The sequence below is a fragment of the Gymnoscopelus microlampas genome (genome assembly GCF_963454915.1).
Source record: "Gymnoscopelus microlampas genome assembly, chromosome: 10".
Taxonomy (NCBI): domain Eukaryota; kingdom Metazoa; phylum Chordata; class Actinopteri; order Myctophiformes; family Myctophidae; genus Gymnoscopelus; species Gymnoscopelus microlampas.
The window spans coordinates 23,823,684-23,849,904 of record NC_139947.1 but is presented as its reverse complement, the minus strand read 5'-3'; the positions used below and the strand labels follow the sequence as shown (position 1 = coordinate 23,849,904).

The following is a 26,221-nucleotide window of genomic DNA, read 5'->3' as shown; positions in this document are numbered from 1 at the left end:
CAAATATTGTACTTTTGACTCATTACTTTTCCAGTGCTTCCTTGGCCTACTGGAAGAGTGCACAAGAAATCTGGCACAGATCGCTCCATGTGGTTTGTGAGATTAGTCGTGGACACACACACATGGGTGAAAACATAATCTCACCCTTGTCTTTGGCCAGGCAGAGATAATTAACTCGCTGGATGTTGCTATGGCAATATATGATAATATTAAAGTGAACTATGTAATGTCTTTCTTATTACAGTAGGTGTGTTGCAAAGACTGAACATAAATAGACAAAGACTGCAAGAAGCCTCACTCATTATGTTTAGAGTTTTTCATCTGTTCGTCTTTGATCATACTGCTCTGATACACGGTCTAATTGGATCACAGTATTTGTGTGTAGAGGGGATCTCCTGATATGTGATAATGTCCTACTGCCATATTGTGGCTAACACGTACACATTTACAACCAGTTTCTGTGTTTCAAATACACATTTTATTCTGCTATACAGTGAAGATTAAAGTGTTAAATATAATCAAAATACAAACTCTTTACAAAACCTAGTTAGTTACAGTGCCTTGCACAACTTTAAGTAATACAAACACAGTACAACACATTCAATTCCAGGCTTTGCAGACTCCACAGTCTACAGCAAAATGCACCTCACATCCATTTGGACTTTGAACCTCCAACATCAAGCACAAGGAAAGGAAGAGATAGAGAGCTAGTGCTAGACAGAGAGAGAGAGAGAGAGAGAGAGAGAGAGAGAGAGAGAGAGAGAGAGAGAGAGAGAGAGAGAAAGAGAAGCGAGGGAGTTTGTTCCCCATGTAAGGCTGCCATCTACTGAGAACTGCCTTCAAAGTGGAGCGATGTGTGTGTTTGTAGAAGAGGGGAGCGAGAGATGTACTCTCAGCCTGAACACATTTCCCTTGCATTTGATAGCCACGACTGAGGTTAGGTCTTGCTGAGAGGAGGCAACGCGCTAACTCCCAGCACGGTAATTGAATTTCGGTTTGTTAAGAGGCTCCCTGAACAACACTGCCAGTGTGAACAGGCGCGAGTGTTCTCGCAGATAGAAAATGACACCGCTGCTGTAGCTCAGCACAAACTCATTGTCTTCCCTTTGTTGCTTCCTTCCGTCGTTTTCATCTCAATGCTTCCCTCTCCCATTGTCCCAAAGCTACAGTACAGTGCATTGTCTTTTGCACAAAATCTTTTTTTTTTGCTCACACATGCATAATGCACGTGGGCCATTGTGTAACGTGGCCACACACACAGGCACACGTACCTCGCACAAATTACACTTTTTCTTCTGCAACACAAGCAGCCTTTCAGCAACTGTAGGAGCAGTCCCAAGTGTCTGGTGTACCTGAGGATGCACTGCATATTCCACCAGCAATTTAATTATTATGCCTGATTTATACTTACTGTAGTTGCCCGCCAGTGTCATGCACGGAAATACCCGATCCACAAGCTCACAACTCATCACACTGCTATGCGTTGTGAGCTTGCAGATCTGCAACTGTTTGGTGAGACACACCGCCACGCAGCTAAGTATAAATCAGGCTTCATTTCCTTGTGTGCTCTTGTTGGCACGCTGCCATACACACGGGCCAGGCCGATTCCCTGCACGCACACAAACCGAGGAGACTTTCGGGCTTTCTTTTTGTCAGGAAAATAACAGGCATTCCTCTGGCATCGTATCAAGGTCTGTAGCTTCTCCAGCGGGCTACCAGACACGAGCATTCTAACAAGGTGAGCTGTGTGCCGACCGGGCTAGCAGGCTAGCTACAGCAACGCTGCAGAGCGCGGCATCGGCGTTCCGTCAGGGGGAACTGACACCAGTGCCGGCGGCCTTAATAAGGTGTCAAAGGAGCTCTGCCCCTCACAGCCGGCGAGGGAGTGGAGCCGGCTCGCGTTGAAAGCCATTATTTTGGCGAGGCAATGGGGTTGTCAGCACACAGACTGTCAAGAGGTTGTGGCGTGCGTATACTCAATAACGCAGGGTTGCGTTCGCGGCATGGCCTTCTGTTCCGTTTGCGCGAGCCATTTAAGTGGATAAACAAAGAAAGAGGCCACGCTTCGTGGCTCGTCTTGGAAATATTTACCCCTTTACCAAAGATGATGTTGGGTAAAGGGGAAATGAATGTGAAGCTGGCAGGGAAGCTACCTTCTGTTTATTAGCTTTTGCGGCAGCACCCAGGCTTGTTCTTCTGCAGCCTGCATTCTAATGAGAGAAAAGCGAGGATGGAGGAGGAGGAGGAAGGGGGGGGGGGGGGGGGGGGGGGGGGGGGGGGGGGTTGTGTAACTGTGTTACATAAGACAACGTTTGTTGGCAGAATGTACCAGGGCCTTCTCTCTCTCGCTCTCTCTCTCTCTCTATGTGTGTGCTTCAGATCGGGAAATCAGCATGAGGTAGAGTGAGGAACAATGAGCAGAAGGAGAGGACAAGGGGCTCTAAAAGGTTTAAGAGTTAATGAGGGCGATCTGAAGAGACATGTGTGTCCCTCGCTGTGTGGAAATTCACACGTAATTACACATGCGCCGTGCCTCGGGAACGCCGGTGAAGATCATACAGTATTTTGGTGAGGAAATTATGGAAAGGGAACCGCCTCTACCTGCTGTTTGTATTAGATCAGTGATCCTCAGCCTTTTTAATTTCAAGGATCTACAGTTTGATATGCATTAGGCCACAGACCCCTATTTAATGAGTTTTATCTCTGGGACCCCATTCTGCACTGCAAAATCCTCAGTGTTAATTTAACTCTGACAGTGTACAAACTGAACAAATGGGGGGTATCGATATATGTCCATATATCAGGAGAAAAGCAGTGTCTTAGGATGTGATGCTGAGGTAAAGCCTCACAGTTGCGCGCTGGTGTCACATGCTAAGAAATTGCAGATATGAGAGCTCACATCTCATCACTGTACGAATTGTTGTGAGCTTAGACCGGCTATTGTATACAACTTTGTATAAATAAAGCATAACGGTTAGGATTGGCTATCCCCCCCCCCCCCCAACACACACATTTTCATTTGAGCTGTTTTGATTAGTTTCAAATTAGTTTCTACTTCTTTTAGACAAGCATAATACCCTAATGCATAGTAAGTGCAATATGTACTGTACGATAGGTCCTCACAATGATAGCAAGTTGCAACACAATCTCTGTGTGTGTGTGTGTGTGTGTGTGTGTGTGTGTGTGTGTGTGTGTGTGTGTGTGTGTGTGTGTGTGTTAATTGCCTTGCTCTTCAGGGTGTTCTCATTCGGCATTCAATAAAGAAGTTGTTTGACTCTTGAAAGGTGTCCTATTTTTTTTGGGGGGGGGGATTCATCTAGGCTAAGAGAACAGCAGGGTGTCTTTTTCCAAAAGAGTAAAAAGATGTTTTACTTGCATTTGAACTGGTTTTGACCCTGTATTAACTGGAAATAGTGTTCAGACGGTTTGGTTGCAGTGTGTTGTAGTATTTGTCTATTTATTATGTGCTTTACTGTTCATGCTGCTCTCTTGGCCAGGTCAATCTCAATGGGACTTTAACCTGATTGGGAAAAAAAGGATGGCCTGGTCGCTGGCGTAGCGGTCCAGGCACCTAAGCTCAGTGTAGCCTGACAGCGTGTCGCTGGTTCGAGTCCCGATCCAAAAGGCCAATCCCCATCTCTCTTCCCATTTCCTGTCAGCCTACTGTCCTGTCAATAAAGGCATAAAAGCCCAAAAAGAAATCTTAAAAAAAAGAAGAAAAAAGGTACAATGATAATGTCTTCTAGATCCTTCCTGACTCATACACAGCACTGATATATACACATTACACCCTTTAACTGTAATATAAAATGCATTTGACAAAAATGGGATGGAGTGACTCAAATCTCAAGTACTGCAATAGTCCCAAAAAGCAACTTCCACTTACAAAATTGCCACTGATTTGCACTTGCTTAGGTTCAGTTTGAACCACTTAAACCCTCTATATACTTGGTAAACTTCACCAGAGTCGGCTCTGTACTTGGCCCACTCTTTTTTTTTTACCTCTATACCAAATCTCTTTTGATTGCATATCTACAAGCTTACAACATGTTGCAAAGCGGCACATTGTGAGCTTGTACTGTAGATGTGCCATTTTCTGCAAATGTCCCACTCCAGAATAGACCTCGACAGTGACCTCCCACCTTTACAATGGCACTGTTTCCGGAGGAGAAATTCTCATTTACTCCATAGACGTTTCAGAAAATCCTTACATAAAGATTTTCCTGCCTGGAACCAAGCAACCAGGCTCCTGATGAATCATGACTATAAAACATTTGATTGTTTATAAATATAATTAGAAAACACAAAAAAGCCAAGGGTACAAGACTGTATACATCATTTAAGAATTAAGGAACTACTTCTCCCGTAAGCCATTGAACATACCTTTCCAATGCTTCACACCAAAACGATTGTTCTTCTGCTTGCTTCTTCAACTAGATCGATTGTACTTCAACAGACATATAGCATCGTTTTACAACCTGGACAATATAGCTGAGAACACAATTCTCTATGGAGAAAATGAATGGGATGTTTACTTCTGGAAACACTCTGTTGAACTCTACAGGGATGCTAGCAGAGATTTTTCAAAAAGCATTTTCCAAATGGCACACAATCAAGCTCCAGATCTGTATCAAACATTTGTGCCTGTTATGGAGGTGACATAGGTGGCTACATTATGTGGCTGAGGTCACGAGTAGATGACTTTCACACAGAAGGTCTCCTCCGTCTTCTCGTCCAGGTCGTTGACGTACACCATGATCTCGGCAGAGCCGGTATTGTGGCACGGTGCGAAGCGCAGTCCTATGGTGTAACTCTCACCTCCCCCGATCTTTAAACAAAACAAACAGGGAACATTAAAATTAATGTTTGGCATGCAATTCATCAAATGTTGTACATTGAGCTGTCATGGGGTTATGTTTGAGGGCTTTTGCAGGTAGCACTGTAATTAAATATATCCATAGGGAACATAACAAAAACGTAATCTATAACTTTGTACCTAGGATGTGTTCACCAGTAATTGCCAAATTTATTGAGATTTGTCTGGTACAACAAAATTATTGCGTGAAGATATGGTGGCTTATTTTCCTGGTGATTAACCTCTTGACAATGTGGAAAGTTTGTTGTTTTAACAACTTTGGGTTTGTTGTTTGTTTCTGCAATGAAGGCTACTCTTAACAGAGTTCTAATGTGGCTATTAAGGTCTCCAAAGTGAGCAAAAGGTCTCTGTTTGGTCATTCTGCCCGTTTTTTCCTTTTACTCTTTATTCTTTTTATTTTTTTTACAGCATTTCAATAAGGGCTAAACTCGCCGGCTGTATTTTCTTTAATAGCCCGCAAAGGATACATGGGTCAATTTGGGGGATTTATGCTGTAATCTGCCCCAAAAGCACAGCCGAATCGATCTCCCCTTTGCCTTGCCTCTACACAATTGCTTTTATTATGGCACAGCAGTTACTTCAAAAAAAGGAAACTGCATCGCCACATTTCCTTAAAGCTATATAGGGCCTGTAAATTCTTTATTGACCACCTGGAGCCATGCTGACAAGATAAAAAGCCAGTAGTTCTGCTCTGTGTCCACAATCTTTGCAACAGTGTCCTCTATGCTGCATGGAGAGAATCCATTTCCTAGTCATTTCTGTGTACATTTAACCACTTTCAACCTGGCATCCGTATTTTTGTCATAGGCAAAACATTTCCAAAATCTTCCAATTATTACAACATTTTCTAAATGTCCCAAAATGTAAAATCTTTAAATGTTTTCCAATATAGCAGATCTAAAAGCTGAGATCGCATCGTATCACGTGTTGTGACTTTGTAGATCGGGCTTAAGTGGTTAAAACACCACGTTGTCCATTTGATTTGCCATTTATTTCACACCTTGGCAAATGACAGCAAACGCAAGGCACGGCAACACCAGTGGCATGTCTGCCCGTTTTATTGAGTTGTTTACGAGTCAATAAAACTGCTATCACAGACACTTAAGCTAATGGCTCAACATATAAAATAAATCAACACCACTAATGGCTTCATTATATTTCACCTATGTTGTTACATGATCAAACGAGAATGTAACGAGTTACATGGCTTCTTTTTTCTTGGCGACATCACTGAATAAACACAGGCCTGCTCTATTTGTTTAATCATGAAACTCTTAACTATTTTAACTCTGGCATCCCTATTTGTATTTTATTTTACAAAAATGTTAAAAAAATCTAGAAGATTTGTCAAACTTTTTCACAATTCTTTGAAAACTAGAAGTTCGGGCCACTATGCGTTGCACCGCCGATCCGATCAATAGGCCTGAGTTATAGTGTCGGGGGTTTTGTCAGAGTACCCGTTGTACCCGTCTGTCTGTGTGCCTTTTATGCCCATATATGGAGATCTCTGTTTCTATCTGTCTACCTGTGTCCCTTTTATGCCCATGAGAACTCTATCTGTCGGTCCTTGATAAAATGTCCCTCCCATTAGCCAATTTTAATATAGGATAGCAGAGCTACAAGCTCACAACGCGCTACTATGCGGCACGTTGTGAGCTTGTAGACCGGCTATTTTCGAATAAACGAAATCTAAAACAGGGCTTGGCCGGTTAAAGTAGCTGCTAATATTCCAAATCTTCTATCAAGGTTTGAGAAAAGAAACGATGGCCTTGCCTTGACTGCATGGCTTCACTTTCATAAGAAAACTTTGAATGTTAATTCTAATCAAACATTTATAATAACCTGTCTAACAACACAGGCACTGAAAGCAGACTGAATAGCTGTTTGCCCACATGAATTTGATTAGACCTTTGAACGTTTGTGGTATTACTGTATGTGCCTGTGAACATTACTAACATCTGAACAGAAAATGCTGAAAACAGATTTGTGATATACATGCATGTGAGATTCAATACAGTATTAGAATCTATTTTTCGCGAAGAGACGGGAACACTTTTTTACTAAGAATAGAGGGTTTAAGTGGTTAAGGGCTGCTGTTGAAGAGAACCTGGAAGTGGTCTTCCTTAAACTGGAGCAGCTCTGGGTGGTCCGAGCGCAGTTGGAAGTCCCGGCTGCTGGTGTAGGGGTTGGTGTAGGTCAGCCTCCTGGAGCTCCCCTTACCTCCACCCACTGGGACACACACTTCGAAGGCCTGGACACACGGACACACGGACACACACACACACACACACACACACACACACACACACACACACACACACACACACACACACACACACACACACACACACACACACACACACACACACACACACACACACACACACACACACACACACAATTGTACTGCTATATTTGTGAGAACCTTCGATTGACCCTACCTTGACTGATACTAACCCTTCCATTGCCAGGCGTAACGTACAGCAAGTATATTCCTATCCCTAAACCCTGACCCTAGAACAACCTCTTGCCAAGTAAGGGGCAACAAAATCCTTTCTAGTTCTCACAAAAAGAGCAGTAGGCCCGCACACCCCTAAACACACACCCTGGCTCCTAATCTTATACACAGCCAGTGCAGCTCAATCCAGGGCTAATGTGTCCCATTTGTCTGACTGGTAGCACAGCCCTTACAGTTAATGGCAAGAGGGAAAAAATACACATAAAGGGAAAGAAAGATGTAGGGGAAGCGAAGCACAAGAAAGAGGCAGGCAGACAAACGGAGAAAAACAGCGAGACATTTTCTCTTGTGCCCCAGCTGAGAAAAATAAATGTGTAAAAGACGTGCTCTTTTAAACTGGGCTCCGGCTGACAAGTGGTTCAGGTGTTCAACGGGCCTCTGCTCGAATAATATACGGTGGCGCAGTGCGGATTGAAAGCCACAAAGACCCGTGCATTCCGCATTGCAGTCGCGCCTGTTTTCCCCCAAATGATGCACTTAAACACTCTGAAATGACTGCATAAGTCATTACTGGGGAAGGGTTTTGCTTCCATTCACCATCTCTCTCTCTCTGTGTTGTTAATGGACAAAACCGTTCAGTGAGAACTTTGCAATAAAAAGAATCTCATAAATAGGGCGTTTTATCTAGCATCACCAGCGCCTATGGTAATCGCCAACAGGACTTTCGATCTGAGCCCGATAAAGGGACAGATTTTATCCCTGTCCTCAAGGACAGTGATGTGATGAATGGCTCCCTTAACCCATTTAGACCGGGAAAGTATCCGTTTCATTTTAGATTTCTTTGGCTATTCAAAAATAGCAGATATATAAGCATGAGTGCCGCATTGTGAGCTTGTAGATCTGCAATTTCTATTTTTAACGTGAAGATTTGTGCACATTTTTTAATGTATATATTTTTTAAATACGTTAAAAAAGTATGTAAAATATGTTGTTCCATGGACCCCAAGAAGCAAAGATTTTAGTTAAAACGTTGTTTTTAAAAAATCTATGTATTTAAAGATTTGCACAAAATGTTTAAGATTTTTTTTAAATAGCACTCGGTGCCGCGCTATGAGCTGGTATATCTGCTATTTTTGAATAGCCAAAGAAATCTAAAAATGATGAAAAACAGAGATGTTTCCCGGTCTTAATGGGTTAAAGATGAGTCTCACTCCAACAACAAGGAATCACGATGGAGCTCATCTGGGCCAGTCTGCAGGACCACTGGGCTGAGCTGGCACTCGGGCTGGCTAATATATACATTATTATATTGATATTGTTGTCGCCTGGGATTTTGGATATCATAACATCGTGATATGGCGTTGTCTTTTCCTGGTTTTAATAAGCCCTATTTTAGGCAGCAGGGGAAAACAAACACATTGCAAAACACAATTCAATTCAATGTCCTTGTTTTGCTTCATGTGGCTCACAGCCTTTATCATGCTATTCAGCTACAGAACGCTTGGGCCCTTACACAGTCTGTCCTATGACAGGACAGTGGTTCTCAAAGTGGGGTCCCAGGGACCCTCGAAGAGTTTCCAAGGGGTCAACAGCAAAATGAGGAACAGTGTAACCACTTTAACCCTATTTCATACTTCAGCTAATAGCCAATCTCTAAGCTCAAAACATGTTGCGATGCGATGTGTTGTGAGCTTTTAGATTGATTAAAATCTCTAACAACACAAATCTTCCCTCATGGCTGCCCCTGGCACATCTTTTCAGATTTGGGTCTGTGGCCAAAATGCATAGTAATTTGGGGGTCTGTGACCTGAAAAGCTTTGAGAATCACTGAGAGGACACTCCCTACAACTAGATAGATGCCAAGCACAACTACAACTCTCTGTGTGTGTGTGTGTGTGTGTGTGTGTGTGTGTGTGTGTGTGTGTGTGTGTGTGTGTGTGTGTGTGTGTGTGTGTGTGTGTGTGTGTGTGTGTGTGTGCGCGCGCATGCGTGTGTGTCTTACCTTTGACAGCACAGGTCTGTGTATGTTCAGGCAGAGCAGCCATGCGGTCACCAGCCTCCGCTGCTCCACGTCCACCGCGTGCACATACAGGAAGCGGCTGCCTGCCCGCCACGCCTGCACCTGCAGCCGCAGCTCCTGCACCGCCCCGGGGGGCAAAACAAACACACCTGCAGGGTCCACCTGGGGACAGGGGGATGGCAGAGAAGAGAGAGCGAGAGAGGAGGAGAAAAAGAGGGAAAAGAAAGGAGAGAGAGATAGAGAGAAAGACAGACGGGGGGGGGGGGGGGGGGGGTTGAGGGTGGACAAGGCCCGAAAAAAAGGAAAAGAGGTAGACAATTAAAGAGCATGAAAGGAAGTGGAGAGAGAAAGCGAGCGGATGTGAGAGCAGGATTTGCCAATACCGCTCCCTTTGAGTGTGGAGAGAAAAGCTGTGTGGCGGTGAGCTTTATCCCGCTTATAAGGCTCCTCCAGTACACACTACGCACGGCTGACCTGCCAGACTCACATCAAAGAATCCACTGATACATATGGTGAAATCCTTGGGGAAGAAAAGGAAAATAAAAGACTGCATCTTTCGAGTTTTCCAGTCAATACCCTATTTCTTTGAGAGGGGAGAAAACACATTTGGATCATATGCTGTATACGTCCACAGCGGCTGCAACAGCCCATTGCTTTTTGAATGCAAGTGAGCAGTATGAAATCGCCTTCTTTCCTCAGCCGGGAAACTTGTTGCCCTTGTTGCTCCAGAGACCGCTTAATGTATGAATAAAACATTTCGACAGGAGACAGAAGAAATAAAGTAAATCTATACATGTAGTTACAATTCTATAATACTGTACCTCGACTCAAACGGTACGGCAAGAACTGAAATTTAACACCTCAGCGAGATTGTTTTAATCGGGGAAACGGTTGAAATAGCAGTAATAGGACTCCTGCTCAGTCTTTACATTTATTTATATAAGCATGTACGGTACAATAGGTAGGAAATGTATTTCCGTCTTTCAATGTGTGCATGTGTATAAATATCTCTGTACATAAAACAACGATATCAACAAATGTAGAAGAAACACTAACAAAACAAACCTTAAGGCAACGTACTGTATACTGTATAAACCTGATTATTCCTAGTAAAATCAATGATCAAAATTCATGTAAAGCCTGATTTACTGGATAGCGACAGGTATTTGTGCACAGTGTCGTACGCTGGAAATAGCAGATCTACAAGCTTGTGTCACATTGAGCTTGTAGATTGGCTATTTTCGCACGCAACACTGGTGCGCAGCTAAGTACAAATGACACAACTACTGTTAGTACAGTGATACATGCCACGGCAACAAGTGAAAAGGATGTACTGTACCTCGATCTCCCGGGGGTGCGACGAGAAGCACTTCACCTTGCGAACGGCCTGCCGCCCCCTCAGCACCAGTGATTGACAGCTGCGCTGGCCAGCCACACAGCTCACATCCACCCGCTCCAGGAAATGCACGTAAATCTGCCAGACCTGGGCGGGTGCTGCCAGCCACTTATCACTACGGAGGGAAACAAAATACACAAATAAAAACATCAGCGGGGACAATTGAGTGGTGTCCCCCACCTCGAGCGGCATTAAGACAACAGGGGCAGAGGTGGTGATCGGTCAGTCTTAATGATTCTGGCCGACTTCATCAGGGAAATGACTGTGGACTGTTCCTCCAGGCAGGGAAGGCTCAAACAGCAATTTAGAAGACTCTGGCTTTGGCCGAAAAACAATTCCCTAATTTGTAAAGCCATAAAAAAAAGTCTACAGTATATCTACTGTAAAAGGGTTAATCTAACTCAAATGGACACATTAACACTGAGGATTTGACTGTGTAGGGCACTAATTCTCAAATTATATTACTGCAATTCGGTCAACTTACTATAATCATTCATCATGAATCTGAAGCTAGTGGTCAAGTAAAAATGTTACAACTTTATGACAAGCCAATGGTAGCATCTGTACCTACTGTAAAATGCAAGATGTCTATCCTACTATCCTACTATAATTCTAGTAACCTCTGTCTGTAGTGGTAGGTGAGTGAGTGAAGCTACCCGGTTCTCCTCAGTGGCTGGACCAATTGCTCTGATTTTGCACACAGCCATTGACCATTACCATCTGAACTTAACTGTGAAGCCCGTTTTTCAATTTCATCAAATCTCAGCTTCTTATTAGCGTTTATGTGTCAAACAATGTCGCCTCCCGGGTTGCCAGATCATGTGCGCATATCCCCCCACGGATGCGTCGACCGGGTATGGTCTAGTTACCATAATTACAGTATCTTTGGCTCAAGGGAGGCCGGCGAGGGTGGGCCGGCCGGACCACGTCGCCACGCTCATGTCACTATGACTCAGCCATAACCATATAAGGAGTTCCCGAAACAGCTAAGCCCAAATATGTGTGTGTGTGTGTGTGTGTGTGTGTGTGTGTGTGTCTAACGTCAATGTGTCGTCATGGCATCAGGTGCAAACAGTTCAGTCAGCTCCATGTATGGGCACAAAAGGTGGCATGCCCTTATATGGGCATATACTGATGACATCGGCAATCTCCATACGTATATGGGCATAAAAGGGACAAGGACTGACAGCTAGCAGAGATCTCCATTCTCCATAAGGGCATATTGGTGGGATCGGCGGTGCAACGTAAATGTGAGGGCTGCTTAGCGGCCCGAACTGTAGGTGTCGAACCTCTCATTATATTACAAGGGAACCAGGAGACCTGGTACTGCCAGACCCCTAGTGGTTGAAATCTGAATGGCCGGGCTTCGCATGACGTGTGTCCCTTCTATGTCCCTTCTATGACGAAAGGGGGACAGACTTTTTTGGCTGGGGCCGGGGGACAAAGTGACCATGCCCATGTATGGAGAAAACAGATACAAAGCCTCATGTAGCCCGGACCCCTTGGGTCTGGCAATAATGACGTCTCGATAAAGGATCAAAAAGCATTAAACTGTGGACACGTCGGTACTTTGCAGTGCATTGGTGTCCGTTACGGTAATAGAAATGTTACTGTAGATATGTAATGACTGTTAAAAATGGTAATCTAATGGACGAAAAGGTAGTGCACTAAAAGGTAATAGTGATTGTTTTTGTACACAGCCTTTGGGGTTTGAATTAGGGACATGCTGTGCTATGCTATGTGAGCACATGCTGTGCTATGTGAGCAATCAAAGCCAAACATTTTAATTAAAAATAATGATAATTATATATATATATATATATATATATATATATATATACACACACACACACACACACACACACACACACACACACACACACACACACACACACACACACACACACACACACACACACACACACACACACACACACACACACACAAACTGTATACAGTATATACGTATATGTTTTTGGATGAAGGGGGTTGATTAAAATGTTTGGCCTTGATTGCTCACATAGCACAGCATGTGCTCACATAGCCCATAGCACAGCACACTTAGCACTAATAGCACACTTACGTGTAAACCATAACGTAGAACATTTTCACTAGCGGGCTGGGACATCCTGGCACTTTCAAGTAAACATCCTGGGGCTCTCCTGAAGCCTGGAATACACAGAAAAAAATAAATGACAATGAATGTGAAAATATCTAAAAACCACTCTTTCCTGGGCCCATATCTATCAAGCATCAAAGAATCACTTCTAGGAATTGCGCTGAAAAGTTTGACTATATTCTTATTCCAGAGTAGGACATTCAGCCAGCAGTGGGAGTTCTCTTTTGAGAAAGAATGACACTTTAAACCACACTCAGAGTCGCAAAATGGAAATCATGATGTCTTGTAGTTCTTACGGAGTGGCCCTGCAAAAACATCGACTGCCTAAATCGTTAAAGATGCAGTGCCATGATTTTGTTAAGCGTTTTCTTTTTCACAACATAGGTCTATAACACCTATTGTGGTGAAAATGTGCAAGGATGTCTTCCCTATGTATCTTTGCTTTTCGAGTGTAAGCGGAAAGCTTCTCTGTCAAATGGGAGAACAGAAACAGACATGTACGTACCTCCCATCACACTGACTGAATATTGATTCACGTCACTCAAAAAATGTATTGCCTTGATTATCTTGACAATCTATGTAGTCCACTCTAAAAAGCAATTTTAGATTCACCAGAATTGTTGTTGTGAAGCAGTTTTTAGTAAATAGTAAACAGCTAAACAAGAAGTTAGATGTACAGGAAAAAGATTGAGAAAAAGATTACTGTTTACATTTAGCGAAGGAGACAGAAGAAGTTATCGCGGAGTCAATTCCAGTATTTTTAATGAGCTGTTACTGTAAAGGTACAGTTTGTGGAAGACAAGACAAAAATGTGGACATATAACAATAACACCCAATGATCATTATTTAGGAGTAAACAAAGCCTGTGGCACTCCAACTTTAAACCAATTTCATAATGATTTACAGTATCAATTTGCTAATTGTATAGCAGGATGTATGTCAACATTGGCCAGCCACTAAAAATTCTTCAAACCTTACAATAAGGAAAGTTTGAGAGCAGTCCTGGGCCAGTTATCTACAACATCAAGGATCATGCCTCCATAACCAATTTGTAGCCATTCATTATGCTGTGTGTGTTCTGGTCCATGCTTGGTGCAACATGCGTGCCATCTATGACACCAGTAACTCCGGGGAAACCGGTGATTTGCATAAATGCAGCTTGTTTTTGCATTACATCATGTTGAGTGTTTGGGAAATGAATGAATGTGGGTATCATCTGAGGTGGAGTCTGCAGCAGTTACCAGCTGCTATTCCTTGGCTTTGTAGAGGAATTGATACATCAAAATCAAATACATTTTAAAAAGGAATGTATTTATTGTTTTATCTTTTCACTGAATTCAGAATAACTTTCAGACTATTGTTATATGCAATTCCACTGTAATAATGCACATTATTCACATTCTGGATAGGGTGAAAAGCCTGTGATGTTAATTGTGTGCACGCACTATGTGAGAGTAAAGAGTGTTCTATTGGATGTGGGAAACCCAACTGGTCTTCAGTGTAGCATTATTAAGAATATTTACTATGAATACTGTATTGCATGGTGATTGTTGTGGACTGTATTACTCAACTCACTATGGCCTATAATAGGCCTACATTACTGTATCATTGCAACGGATTGAAAAGAAGGCAGGCAATTTGTTATTGTAACTGCCTATTAAAAAGGCCTATGCTGAAATATTGCCCCTGCTGTACAGGGACAGTCACAAAAAAGTTATACATTTTATCAAAACATTATGTTAATAAACGTGTTGTCATAAGAAAGCAAAGCAATATTTATAACATGCTCATATTCCAATGTAAAAAAGTAGGACCAATTTGTGTCACTTTCAGGGACTTTCTCTGAGAGGCTTTATCAAAATATGGGCCCCGTTTCCAAAATATTCTGCAAGTTCTTTTTTGATATGATTTTTTTTTTTATTTCATTCAATAGCAAACTTATGTGGGTTTCCTTCAAAAGAACTCTTGGTTCAGTAATTCAGTCCTTGCTCATTTATCGCTTGGGAAATTTTAATAAGCGAGCAAAATAAGAAATTGAAAACCCCCCCTCGATCTGATTGAATTCTCTCACCAACATCTTTGTCTGGCAGATGACATTGGGGTCACTGCAGCGCACGGTGAGGTGACGCCCTCCTTCTGGTTCTGCGACAGGTGTGTCTGCGTCACAAGAGCGCCGGGAGATGGAAGTTAGCAAAACATCTGATGAACCTGACTTATACTTCGTTGTACACTTGGTGAAAATTGGTGATATAAAAGCTCACAACACGTCACAATTCTATTTTCTGCCCACCACACACACATAGAAATAACATCCTTATCAGTTCCAGACACAGGTGGGTGGAGGCAGGGAGCCATGTTTGCTGTGTAATGGGGTTAATTGGAGTCACCTGGCGGCCTGTGCCAGGGGGGCAGGCGTATGGCCTTTTTCAGGAAGCAGCGCTCAGGGTGATAGAGGCGGAACGACTGGTCGATGACATGTGGCGTGGGCTCCACGTTCACCTGGCAGATGGCCAGGGGCTTGCCGTCCTCCGCCCTGAACGTCACCTGTGAGGGAGAGGGGGCAGGTTAGGGGTGTCAAACCAACCAGCAGAGGCTCTGGACTTGCAGCAGGGTGATTGAACAAAATTTTAAATGTGTACTTTCTTATAACAAGTAAGACGCGCAAACGCTGGAAGCGAACGCAGCTCGAAAATGTTGTGTATCTACGGACTTGTAATCCGTGTTATTTCACTGTGATGAGGAGAGCGTAGAGAGAAAGTCACGTGACTGCCTCCGCCTCGTATTGAAGTTAATGAGGGGGGATATGGTTCTCGTTTGCACGGAGTTTAGTAAGCTCCACTCTGAGATTCAGCCACCACTGTAGTGTCTTATAATCAGACTTGAAGTCTGAGTCAGAATCGCAAACATCTCTTCCGGATATATGACTGATATATACTTTTAATTTATGTATTTATTCATTTATTTTTACCTTTATTTAACCAGGTTAGCCCCACTGACAGGAAAAGGGAGCCCTGGCCAAGAAAGCAAACAAGCAGGAATAACACACATAAAATACAAATACTTTTGACCTTGAATATTTTTGGGAATGTTTCTTGAAAATACTACGAGTTATTTTGCTAACAGGCAGACACAGAGACACGCAGGACCAATAACAATGTTTTTAGTTTTGAGCTGTTCATATGTTCACTGAAATAAATACATTGTATTGAAAAATTCAGTATAAAGAAAAAATATATATGGAGAGAGAGGGAAAGAGAGGTTAATATACAAAGTTCAGGGCAAATTCAGGGCAATAGTTTGTGCCATGCGACTCCAGCATCTAAAAAAGCAGATCTACAAGCTCACAACATGTTGCATCCCTGATACATTGTGAGCTTGCAGATTGGCTATTTTTGGCACGTGACACTGCCACAATCGGGTCTTACAAGGACACCAACACCATGTATTTTCCTCAGCTGATAGCGCAAGACTTGTGCTCAGTGATGATGCAGACTAAATTCGACTGGTTTGATGAAAACAGAACCACACTTGGCAGAGTACCGGGCTAAAACGGAAGCGGAACAGACAGGGTAATATCCTCCCTTCTCTGAAGAAGATGTATCTTTTTTTAAAGTATAAGAACACCTTGAGTTAGAAAACTTTCGACTGTGTCAGCACGATTTTCTTTTCTTAAACTAAAGGTGTTCTTATTCCTTCATGTTAGACCTGTGCTGACTGAGCCAACATCTTGTTAATGATCACCATTTGTCAGACAGACACAGCCCTCAGGAAGATGACAGCTGCGTTTTAAACACAGGCCAACTCCATTTAATGAAATGAAGCAATGTCGCCATGGTGCCATTTGGTTTCTGAGGTACCTCGTCTCTACACTCGTTAAATATAGGTCTAAATATAGGTGAGAAAGCAGCCTTTAAATAGTAGAGTTATATTTCAAGATTCATCAGAGAACGTGATAGAATGCTGTTTGGTATAATGCTACATTTGCCTTCACTCTGATCCCACACCCTTCCATCCATTGAAGCCCCCAAAGACCTATAGGATACACTTTGAAGTGTGCTGCATTAAAACAGCCCCCAGGATCTGTGTAAATGAACGCAGATGTATATGCATATATATATGCATTAATTACACCCTTACATATGCTAGCCTCTACACGCACACACAGGCACACACACACACACACACACACACACACACACACACACACACACAGTAAACTAACACTGTGTGTGTTAATTGCTAGCCTAAGCTATCATCACACATATCTTCCCATCAGCAGAAGGCCGGGCTGATATTGTAGGATAAGACCATAGCCATATTACAGTATATTGTTGAATACTTTAAAATTCCACCTCACACCCCTCAAAACTCATCTGAAAAAAAAGAAGATGTCAAAATTCTTGATGCGGCCTCTATGTGAAGCCGGGCAGGCCAATGCGAACCAGCCTGTACATCTGGCTTTGGACGGAGCGTGCCTGACTGACAGGCACTTTCAGCACTGGCACCCTGACAGCAGTGCTATTGGGGCCTGTCAGTTTTAGTGGGACATCCATTTGATCCAGACATGACCTCTGGATGGGACGGCTGTTCAGAGCCGTAGTGCCAAGACCCATGCACAAACGCATGCGCGCGCACACGCACGCGCACACACACACACACACACACACACACACACACACACACACACACACACACACACACACACACACACACACACACACACACACACACACACACACACACACACACACACACACACACACACACACACACACACACACACACACACACACACAGCCGACTGGGGCAGATTGGCAAGCATTGCATCAGCTACCACATGCAACAGGGAGAGCTCCAGGGTGCTCAGCCAATACCAACGGCAGGATTATGGCAAGGCAGGTTTACATGGCGGGATTGTTGAGAGGGAATCTGATATGGAGCTCTGGATGTTTTGATGGCTAATAGAAAGGCTGTGCAGATAAGAGGATGCTTGGATTCGACCCCATGAGTGGAATAAAATCGTACTAGATTGCATTCATAAACCCACGGTATCCACTGTAGACGGACTGTACACATATTTACTACAGGGGATAGATTGTACACACACACTTTGACTAGACTACATTTATATAGTATGTATACCTTACTAGCTAATAGCTCATGGACCATGAAAAGGCAAGACCTTTTTTTTTTTACCTAATTTCGAATCGCTTTTCATTACTACCTGCTTACTCGTTTCTTCTCATTATTTTTTGTACTCTTGAAGCTTAGATGTATCTCTTTACCCCCATCTGAATCTGGTCTGTGTTTCACACTGCGGTGCTGCTATGACAACTGAATTTCCCTCATGGGATCAATAAAGGTCCATCTATCCGTCTGTCTATCTAAAGAGCATTATTGAGAGCTGGTAGGCACAGGAGCTGCAGAACATAAATTATTTTGTCCCGTCTTGAATAGATGAGGAACGCCGTGGTCTCCTCTACGTGAGAACGCTCACAATGTTTCTCCCTCCTCTCTGCTTCTGGTTGCGTATAATGAACAGATGAACAAGTACATGAAATGGACAAAAAAATACTTCAGAGTAATGCATGCATGCGTCATTTAAAGTAGATTAGCCAGACGCACTGCGCTGTCCTCCAGTCGCAGCCAGTTTAACTTTTAAGCTCAACATTTGCCATTTGGAGTAGACAAACATTGTTCGCCGGGATAAAAAGTAATATTCAGCACATAATTTGTGCTTGACAAACTCGTCTAGCAAGTGCAACTTTAGTTTTTATAGTTGACAATTCCAAGTGTTTGTGTTTGTTTTACGAGCAGTGGCTGAGTGGGAGGGGGGGGGGGGGGGCGAGAGAGGGTTCTGTGTGTGTGTCTGTGTCTTGATCGAAAGCGGTATTTAGCTAAATAGCAAATGTAGGCGTCTCAAAAACAAAACCTCTAACGTGAGTTGAGCATCTGAACTTTGTTTTGTTACTGCTCAGTATACTATTTGACCCAGCAAACAGATACAGGATTGTGACGCATATACCTGCAGTAACGGAAATTTGGATGCAATTATTTTGGATTCTCTGCCCTTTATTCCTAGAATTGGATGTGGTGCAGGTAGGTGTGGTTCAGTAATACTCTCCTCAGGCTGAAGGAGGGAAAGAAAACAAAGAACTCAATCAGAGAAATTATACTGTTCTTGTTGTGTGTGGGGGGAGAATGGATGTACAATCTTCAACCCAGATTCATAGCTTATCATAATTCCAGCCTGGAGACAGACAAAATGGGATTTGAGCACCGAGACATTTGAGAAGAAGATGGAGATGCAAAAATATAGAAAAGTGAGCTGAGGCAGAACTGCGTTACCTTGATGGACTTGGCCAGCACAATGTTGGACGGATGCCGTTTGGCCACCTGTGCACTTTCGCCTGCGGATAGGAAGCTCGGCCCCTGTGAGATTTTGATAAGAAACCGCATGGTTAGTGGAACTGATTATCTATCCAAAAACTGATATTCATCTCCTGAATGTAGGCTAGATTTGCTCATCTGTCGGGACACAACTAGAAAGCACCCGAGAATGATAAGAAAACATCAGCATGCAACCAAACCAAAGGGCAGAACAAAACATTTGAATGCGGTCATCTAGCAGAGATAAGCGCAAATCCTCCATAAATGAAATTTATCATCAGTCCTCTTTGTGTTGCAACCACTGCCGGCACCAAATTAACCCTGGGGCAGAGGTTGATATTGCATTTGCATGACTTGCCCTTGGAAAAGATCAGCTGTGCTTATCCCTCAGGCTTAGAGGGAATACCCTGCAAAGTAAAATCCCCAATGTTAATTTAACTCTGAGTTAAATGAGCACTGAGGATTTTGCTGTGTGCTGTCCCGCTCTAGTGGGCACATTCAGCTGCACAGTAAAAGACCGAAATAAGCCAACATAATGCAGATATGGATGAGTGTAGAGATAACTGAAGCCAGTAAGGCTCCTCACTAAGACTTGCACTGGAGTTAGTTTTTTTATTGATTGAATACTTTATTAACAGTTTACAAAAAGTACAGAGATACGTTATACAATGATACTAAAAGGATAACACAAAACGCCCTGAGGGCTTTCATTGTGGTCCTATGTATTCAATTCAACAAGACATACAATACTATACAAGAAATCATCAATACTAGAACCAGTAAAAGTATATTTGCAGAAAAACAGTGGGGGTAATTTCTTTTGGCAAGCTACAGTAGAAGACTTCTAGGTCCAGTTGCAAATTGCAGACAGGTGGTCTTTTATGGTGTTTTTTTAAGGGGGTAGGGGGTTACACTTTTTGATGGCTGGTGGTAGGGCATTGCACATTTTGGTGGCATAATAGTAGGATGAATTCATCCCCATGTTTGTGCCGAATCTGGGGGGAATGAGATCTGTGGAGCTCCCTCTGGTGTTGTGCCCGTGGGCGTTTCTCACTCTTTAGTAGTTTGACAGGTACACTGGTCCCTTGAGTATCTTGAAAACCACCTGGCCCATTGCAAGTTTCTGTACTCTGTCTTCTACCCTGAGCCATCCCACCCTAGCATAATGAGCAGGGTTAGATGAGTCCTAGGTGTGAGTCCTAGGTGTGAGGTCTAATAGTAGTCTGACTAGTTTGTTCTGAGAGGTCATGTACTTTTGATCTTAGTGCCTTTGAGGTGTTAACGTGCCATGAGGTGCATGCATAGTCAAAATGACATTGGATGAGTGCTCCAGCTAGTGTCCTCAGTGCATTCCTACTGACCAAACGAGGAGATCCTGCCCAATTAATTGTTTCTGAGGTCCTTGATTCACCCTCCCATCAATGAACCAAGCTAAGAGTGCGTGTACAGGTGTATACTGTACCTGAGGGGCCATGTTGTGGTCACACAGGAAGCTCTGGTACTTCAGGGGTATGTGGACACTCTCCTTGGGCCGCAGGTAAACACGGGGGGGCTGCAACTCATCCTCCCCTAGGTGAAACATGTCCTCCTCCAGTGGGGTAGGTGTTTTGGTCAGCTCCTTGAAGTAGCGCCACTCGTCCGTGTTGGTGATGACACTGTGTGGAAAGAGAAGTTCATATAATTAGTGTATAAACCACCCCCGGTTGATCCAGCACAGTAAAATCCTCAGTGTTAATGTCGTGGTAAAATATGTGTTTTACAATTTTCAATTACAATTTAGGCATTAAGCAGACGCTCTTATCCAGAGTGACTTAGTGAATGCAGTGAGACCGTGTAGTACCTCAGTAAACAGGATCACAGGTAAACCAAGAACCTAGCATTACTCTTAAACAATATACTATCAAAATAATAATCTGTGCATTGAAAGAATAGGATACCATGGTAAACAATGAACCTAGCATCTGTCTAAATAACATGCTATCTAAATCCCATTTAACCTTTGCATAAATCTGCATGGTCTTCAAGACTAGATAAAGTGCTATACAGGCAGGCTAAGGTGGAATCTGTAGGAGTGAGTCTTCAGAATGTTATCGAGCCTTAGGTAGCATTAAATTACATGACATAACATTAAGTTGCATCAGATATGTCTCCTTCCCTCACTCAGTCATGACATATCACTTAGGCATGGTGCCCTCTGAAATCAGTGTGCATCTTTTGGATTGGCTTTTAATAATGGTCAGCTGTTACCTTTCATTCAGCATCATAATTCAGACTGAATGTACTAGGTTCAGCAGGGGTTTTCAACAAGGGGTCCGGGACCCCTAGGGGGTCCTCAGAGTTACTACAGGGAGGCCTTTTTGTCTCCGCCAGGCCGAAAGTCCGTCCGTCCGTCCGTCCGTTCGTCCGTTCGTCCGTCCGTCCACCAATTTTTTCACATGACCCTGTTATAGCGCCACCAGGAGGCCGCTTTTTGCAAAACACATTTTTTCACAGTACTCTTACAGATTTTGTCCAAACATCACGCACATCGGTACACAGTATCTCTATAGTCATTAAACGAAACGGGTCTTTCAGATTTTTCATATTCCATCCTGATTGGCTAAAAATGGCTTCCAAAATTTGCAGGACTGCTCCGTTTTGAACAAAATGCCTCAAATCATGAACACAGCATGCAATTTCCGTGAACCTTTGCATGCACATTCCCACTATGCCGAGGAATGCCACTTGAGATTTTTCTAATCAGCCTCATGGTGGCGCTATAACAGCCCGATTCGTGTTTTTACCTATAACTGCACCGATCTGTGTAAAACTTTGTATGCACACTCCCTAGAGGTCAAGGAAAAACCTTTGCCCTGCATTTTTCTCATCTGCCTTTTATAGCGCCACCAGGAGGCCTACTTATGTAAAACATATTTCTTTACATTACTCCTTCCAATTTTATCCAAATTTCACGCAAATCGGTACACATGATCTCTATAGTCATGTGACCAAGACAGATCTGTTTGATTTTTCATATTCGATCCCGATTGGCTAAAATTCACATCTAAAGTTTGCAGGAGTGGCCCGTTATGAACAAAATGTCAAACTTTGCACACACATTCACACTATGTTGAGGAACAAATGCTACCCTTTTAACATTGGCCTGTTATAGCGCCACCAGCAGATCTAATTTAGCAAAACATTTTTTTTTAACAAAATGCCTCAAATCATGAATGCAGTGTCCGATTGCCGTGCAAGGCCTAAGAAGAAATTGCACCCTTTTCACATTGGCCTATTATAGCGCCACCAGGAGGCCACAATAGCCTACCTGACCTGGCGGAGACCTGTGCTCCGAGGAGCACTTTTTCTAGTTTTTATTTTTATTTTATTTTTTACATTAACCACTTAATAACCACATTAACACTATTATCCCTATTCTGAAGAGCTGCGAGGCGTTGTGAGCTTGTAGATCGGCTATTTTCGGCAAAGAGGTTTGGTGTTGGTCTATGACATCTATGAAAATACAAATGTACAGTATGTAGTGGGGGTCCCTGCTTCATCTCTCTTTCAGCTAAGGGGTCCTTGGGCTGAAAAACGTTGAAGACTCCTGGCCTAGAGGGTGGGTCGACCAGGGACTACGGACATCAAACGTAACAGGACTCGAGGGGCGCGCGATCTCGAGGGGACTCGAGGGGCGCACGATCACTCCGATCCACACCAAACTTTGCACAAACAGTATTCAGGGGACTGCCATCAGAATAGTCACACCAGGGGCCACAGGTGCACCGTTGCTCCAATCTGCACCAAAGTTGGCACAAACACTGTTCATGGGACTGCCATCACACTGGAGGGCACAGGCGTCCCGGTGCTCTAATCCATACCAAACTTCAGTTAGTGCAGTGTTACAGCAGTGTTTAACACTTCAAATGGCCATAACATGGCGACTATTGTTCTGATCAGCGCAATACAGGACCAGATTTGAAGGCCACGTAAGCGGCCTGAAACTACACAGGCTATTTAAGCAGATTAAAGCAGACCATCACTCACTCTTACATGCTTAACATCACTAACTGCTACCACAAATGTCAGCTTGTGAGTGTTCAAACTCCCTCCATCTCCCCAGCCTCCTCCTGTAGTAGGATTTAGCTTGTCACTTTGACAGCATGTCACTCAATGCATGGGTTCATATCGTATCATGTTCGTTCAATATCTGTTTAGGGTTATCTTTAGGTTCTGTCTATGAGGGGTTCATATGTCTATAATAACCGTGTACTTAGGCTCTATTGTGTCATGCTTGTGCAGATTGCTCTGGAGCATTATGGGAGCAAATCCAAGCCACCAAATTCAGTGATAGACAAACATAATGTAATGCTGGTTTGTCTATCTATGTACTATTTATAAACATTACAGCAAACTAGACAGTAAGTCGTGAGTGTGAGCTTTTGTTTTTCAGTTACTGGCCTTCAAAACATCTCCCTGTTATTTGGAGAAAAATATACAAAACTAGAAAAAGTGCTCCTCGGAGCACAGGTCTCCGCCAGGTCAGGTACGTTATTGTGGCCTCCTGGTGGCGGTATAATAGGCCAATGTGAAAAGGGTGCCATTTGTTCAAGGGCTTTTCACTGCAATCGGACACTGCATTCATGATTTGGGGCATTTTGTTCCAAAAATGTGTTTTTCAAAATTAGACCTGCTGGTGGCGCTATAACAGGCCAATGTGAAAAGGGTGGCATTTCTTCCTCGGCCTAATAGAAATGTGCGTAAGCTGTGTTCATGATTTGAGGCATTGTGTTCAAAACGGACCGATCCTGCAAACTTTGGAAGCCAATCTTAGGCAATCAGGATGGAATATGGGAAATCGGATAAATCCGTGTTGATCACATGACTAAAGAGATACTGTGTACCGATTTGTGTGATGTTTGGACAAAATCTGTAGGAGTAGTATCAATAAATGTGTTTTGCACAAATTGGCCTCCTGGTGGCGCTATAACTGGTCAATCTGAAAATTTTGGGCAAGAGGTTCTGAATTGGCATCCAGGGAGTGTGCGTGCACAGTTTCGCAGCGGCCAGGCCAGCGGTGCCGGAGATTACCTGCTACCATGTGTTACACTTGGCAGTGTGAGCACTGTTCAGTTTCTGTTTCATGAGCTGTGATTGTTTAATTTTACGGGGACACACAGCCATACAAACCAACTTGGCCCTCGGACATACCATAAAAATGAACCCAAAGAATGTTATGGTTTAACAGAACGTTTAAATCATTTTCTCACATAATCATTTTATAGAGCTACAAAACCAGAAATGGTCCTTTATTCTCAAAACTCATTGTGGGTTATTGAAGCTTTCCTTCACATTCATCTAAATGATGCTCTCTATTGGTGTGGCAGGCTAAAACTACAACAGTGGTATTATCCTTTTTATACAAAATAAAAATTAACATTGCAATAATAAAGCTTCTTATTTCTTTCTTGTTTACAAAAGGGCTATTGATAAACAACAATAAAAACAACTACTGTGACTTGTGTTAGGTCCAAAATAGAAGTGGGGCAACTTTCCAAGGTCTATCTATAGTCAATACTCAGAGTACAATGCATGGCTTTCAATTACCATCCACAGCTTTCATACAATGCTATAGAGGTCAATGCTAGTCCCCCAATCCCCATCAAATGGATTTCGAGGGAGAGTGTTACAGGAAAAAGATAACACACTCTGGCAGAGGGGACTCATTTTCACCCTCTCCTCCACACTCCACTTTTCCTCTTTTCTTTGAGTGGGAGAATTTCACACACAAATACATAAAGGGACGGACTGCTTTAAACTTCAAAGGGTCCACACCCCCGGGGGCATGGAGAAAGGAATTTCGCGCAATAGCAAATGGAGAATTTATGCATTTTTCAGGAACCCACCTTGCTAACATTAGCCTTGTGACTAGACTAGTCATTTTAATGAACCTTATTTGGCTTTTTACCAAGCTGCAGCATCTGGAGCCAACCATTTTGCGAGAGGGAGAGAGAGGAGGGAATGTGTGCGTGTGCATTAGTGCGTGCATACATGCATGTGTGTGTTCTACTGTACACAAGTAAAATCCAGAGTGTACTCCGATAATGTAAAAATGGAGGGCAACTCAAAAGAAAAGACATGAGGTGCTGCTTATAGACAGAGAAAACAGAAACACAAGAGGCCAGGAGCATGAATAGATTTAGATGGGAAAAAGAAAGGAGAAAAAAAAACAGTAAAACAGTAAGAGAAGCAGTGGGGAAGATAATGAAACAACAGCATGAATGGAGGACATGAGAAAAAAAGGTGAGAGAGAGAAGGAGAGAGAGGGAGGGAGAGAGACAGAGAGAGGAATGGAAAAATGGCCTTGTTGCTGGAGACGCTGAGGAACAACACAGGACATCCCTGCTTTCGCTTCGCTAGCCGCCAGCTATGGCAGGCAAGGGGCCTGGTGAGGCATTACACATGAACGCAGCCATGCAAAATGCATGGCAACAGGTAGAGAACGTGTTCTCTCTACTGTAGAGGAGCCTTCAGGCTCCCCGCTGCTTCAGCGAGGCGAAAAAAATAGACCCAGCACATCAAAGGCAGAACTCTCCGTTCCCCTCTGTCTCTAAAGTACTCTCAAAGGCCAAGCTCTGAATTTCAGGTTACAGCTGGAGTTTTTTCGATGGGTTTTGTTTGTGTGGAAGAAGTGTGATTCGTACTTTGTTGTACAATGATGTCGTGTGCTGAAAACAGCTGACCTACAAGCTCACAATGCATTGCAATGCGACACGTTGTGAGCTTGTAGATCAGCTATTTCTGGAGAATAATATTAGGCTTGGAACACGTTGGAAGCATCACCTCAGCATGGTGTCAGCATGTAAAAAAAACATGTAAAAACAGCAACAGTAGTATCTAGAATGTATACTTTACGTATGTATATTGTAAATCAAATCTAGCCTAATATTCTAATAATAATATTGGAGTCCATAATGCAGCAA

General features: G+C 43.1%; 1 protein-coding gene across 1 annotated transcript in view; it reads right to left on the bottom strand.

The window, feature by feature from the left end:
- Nucleotides 1-4,423: 4,423 nt before the first annotated feature.
- nphp4 (nephronophthisis 4) overlaps nt 4,424-26,221 on the bottom strand; it is a 118,192-nt gene continuing 96,394 nt past the window's right edge. Inside the window, exons 15-23 of the mRNA XM_084069349.1 lie at nt 20,722-20,914; nt 19,218-19,301; nt 15,257-15,413; nt 14,941-15,026; nt 12,834-12,919; nt 10,694-10,865; nt 9,337-9,516; nt 6,984-7,127; nt 4,424-4,828 (exon numbers count right to left, since the gene is read on the bottom strand). Of these exons, the coding sequence (XP_083925475.1) occupies nt 4,688-4,828; nt 6,984-7,127; nt 9,337-9,516; nt 10,694-10,865; nt 12,834-12,919; nt 14,941-15,026; nt 15,257-15,413; nt 19,218-19,301; nt 20,722-20,914 (1,243 nt within the window). The 3' untranslated portion in view covers nt 4,424-4,687. The remainder of the gene's footprint in view (nt 4,829-6,983; nt 7,128-9,336; nt 9,517-10,693; nt 10,866-12,833; nt 12,920-14,940; nt 15,027-15,256; nt 15,414-19,217; nt 19,302-20,721; nt 20,915-26,221) is intronic.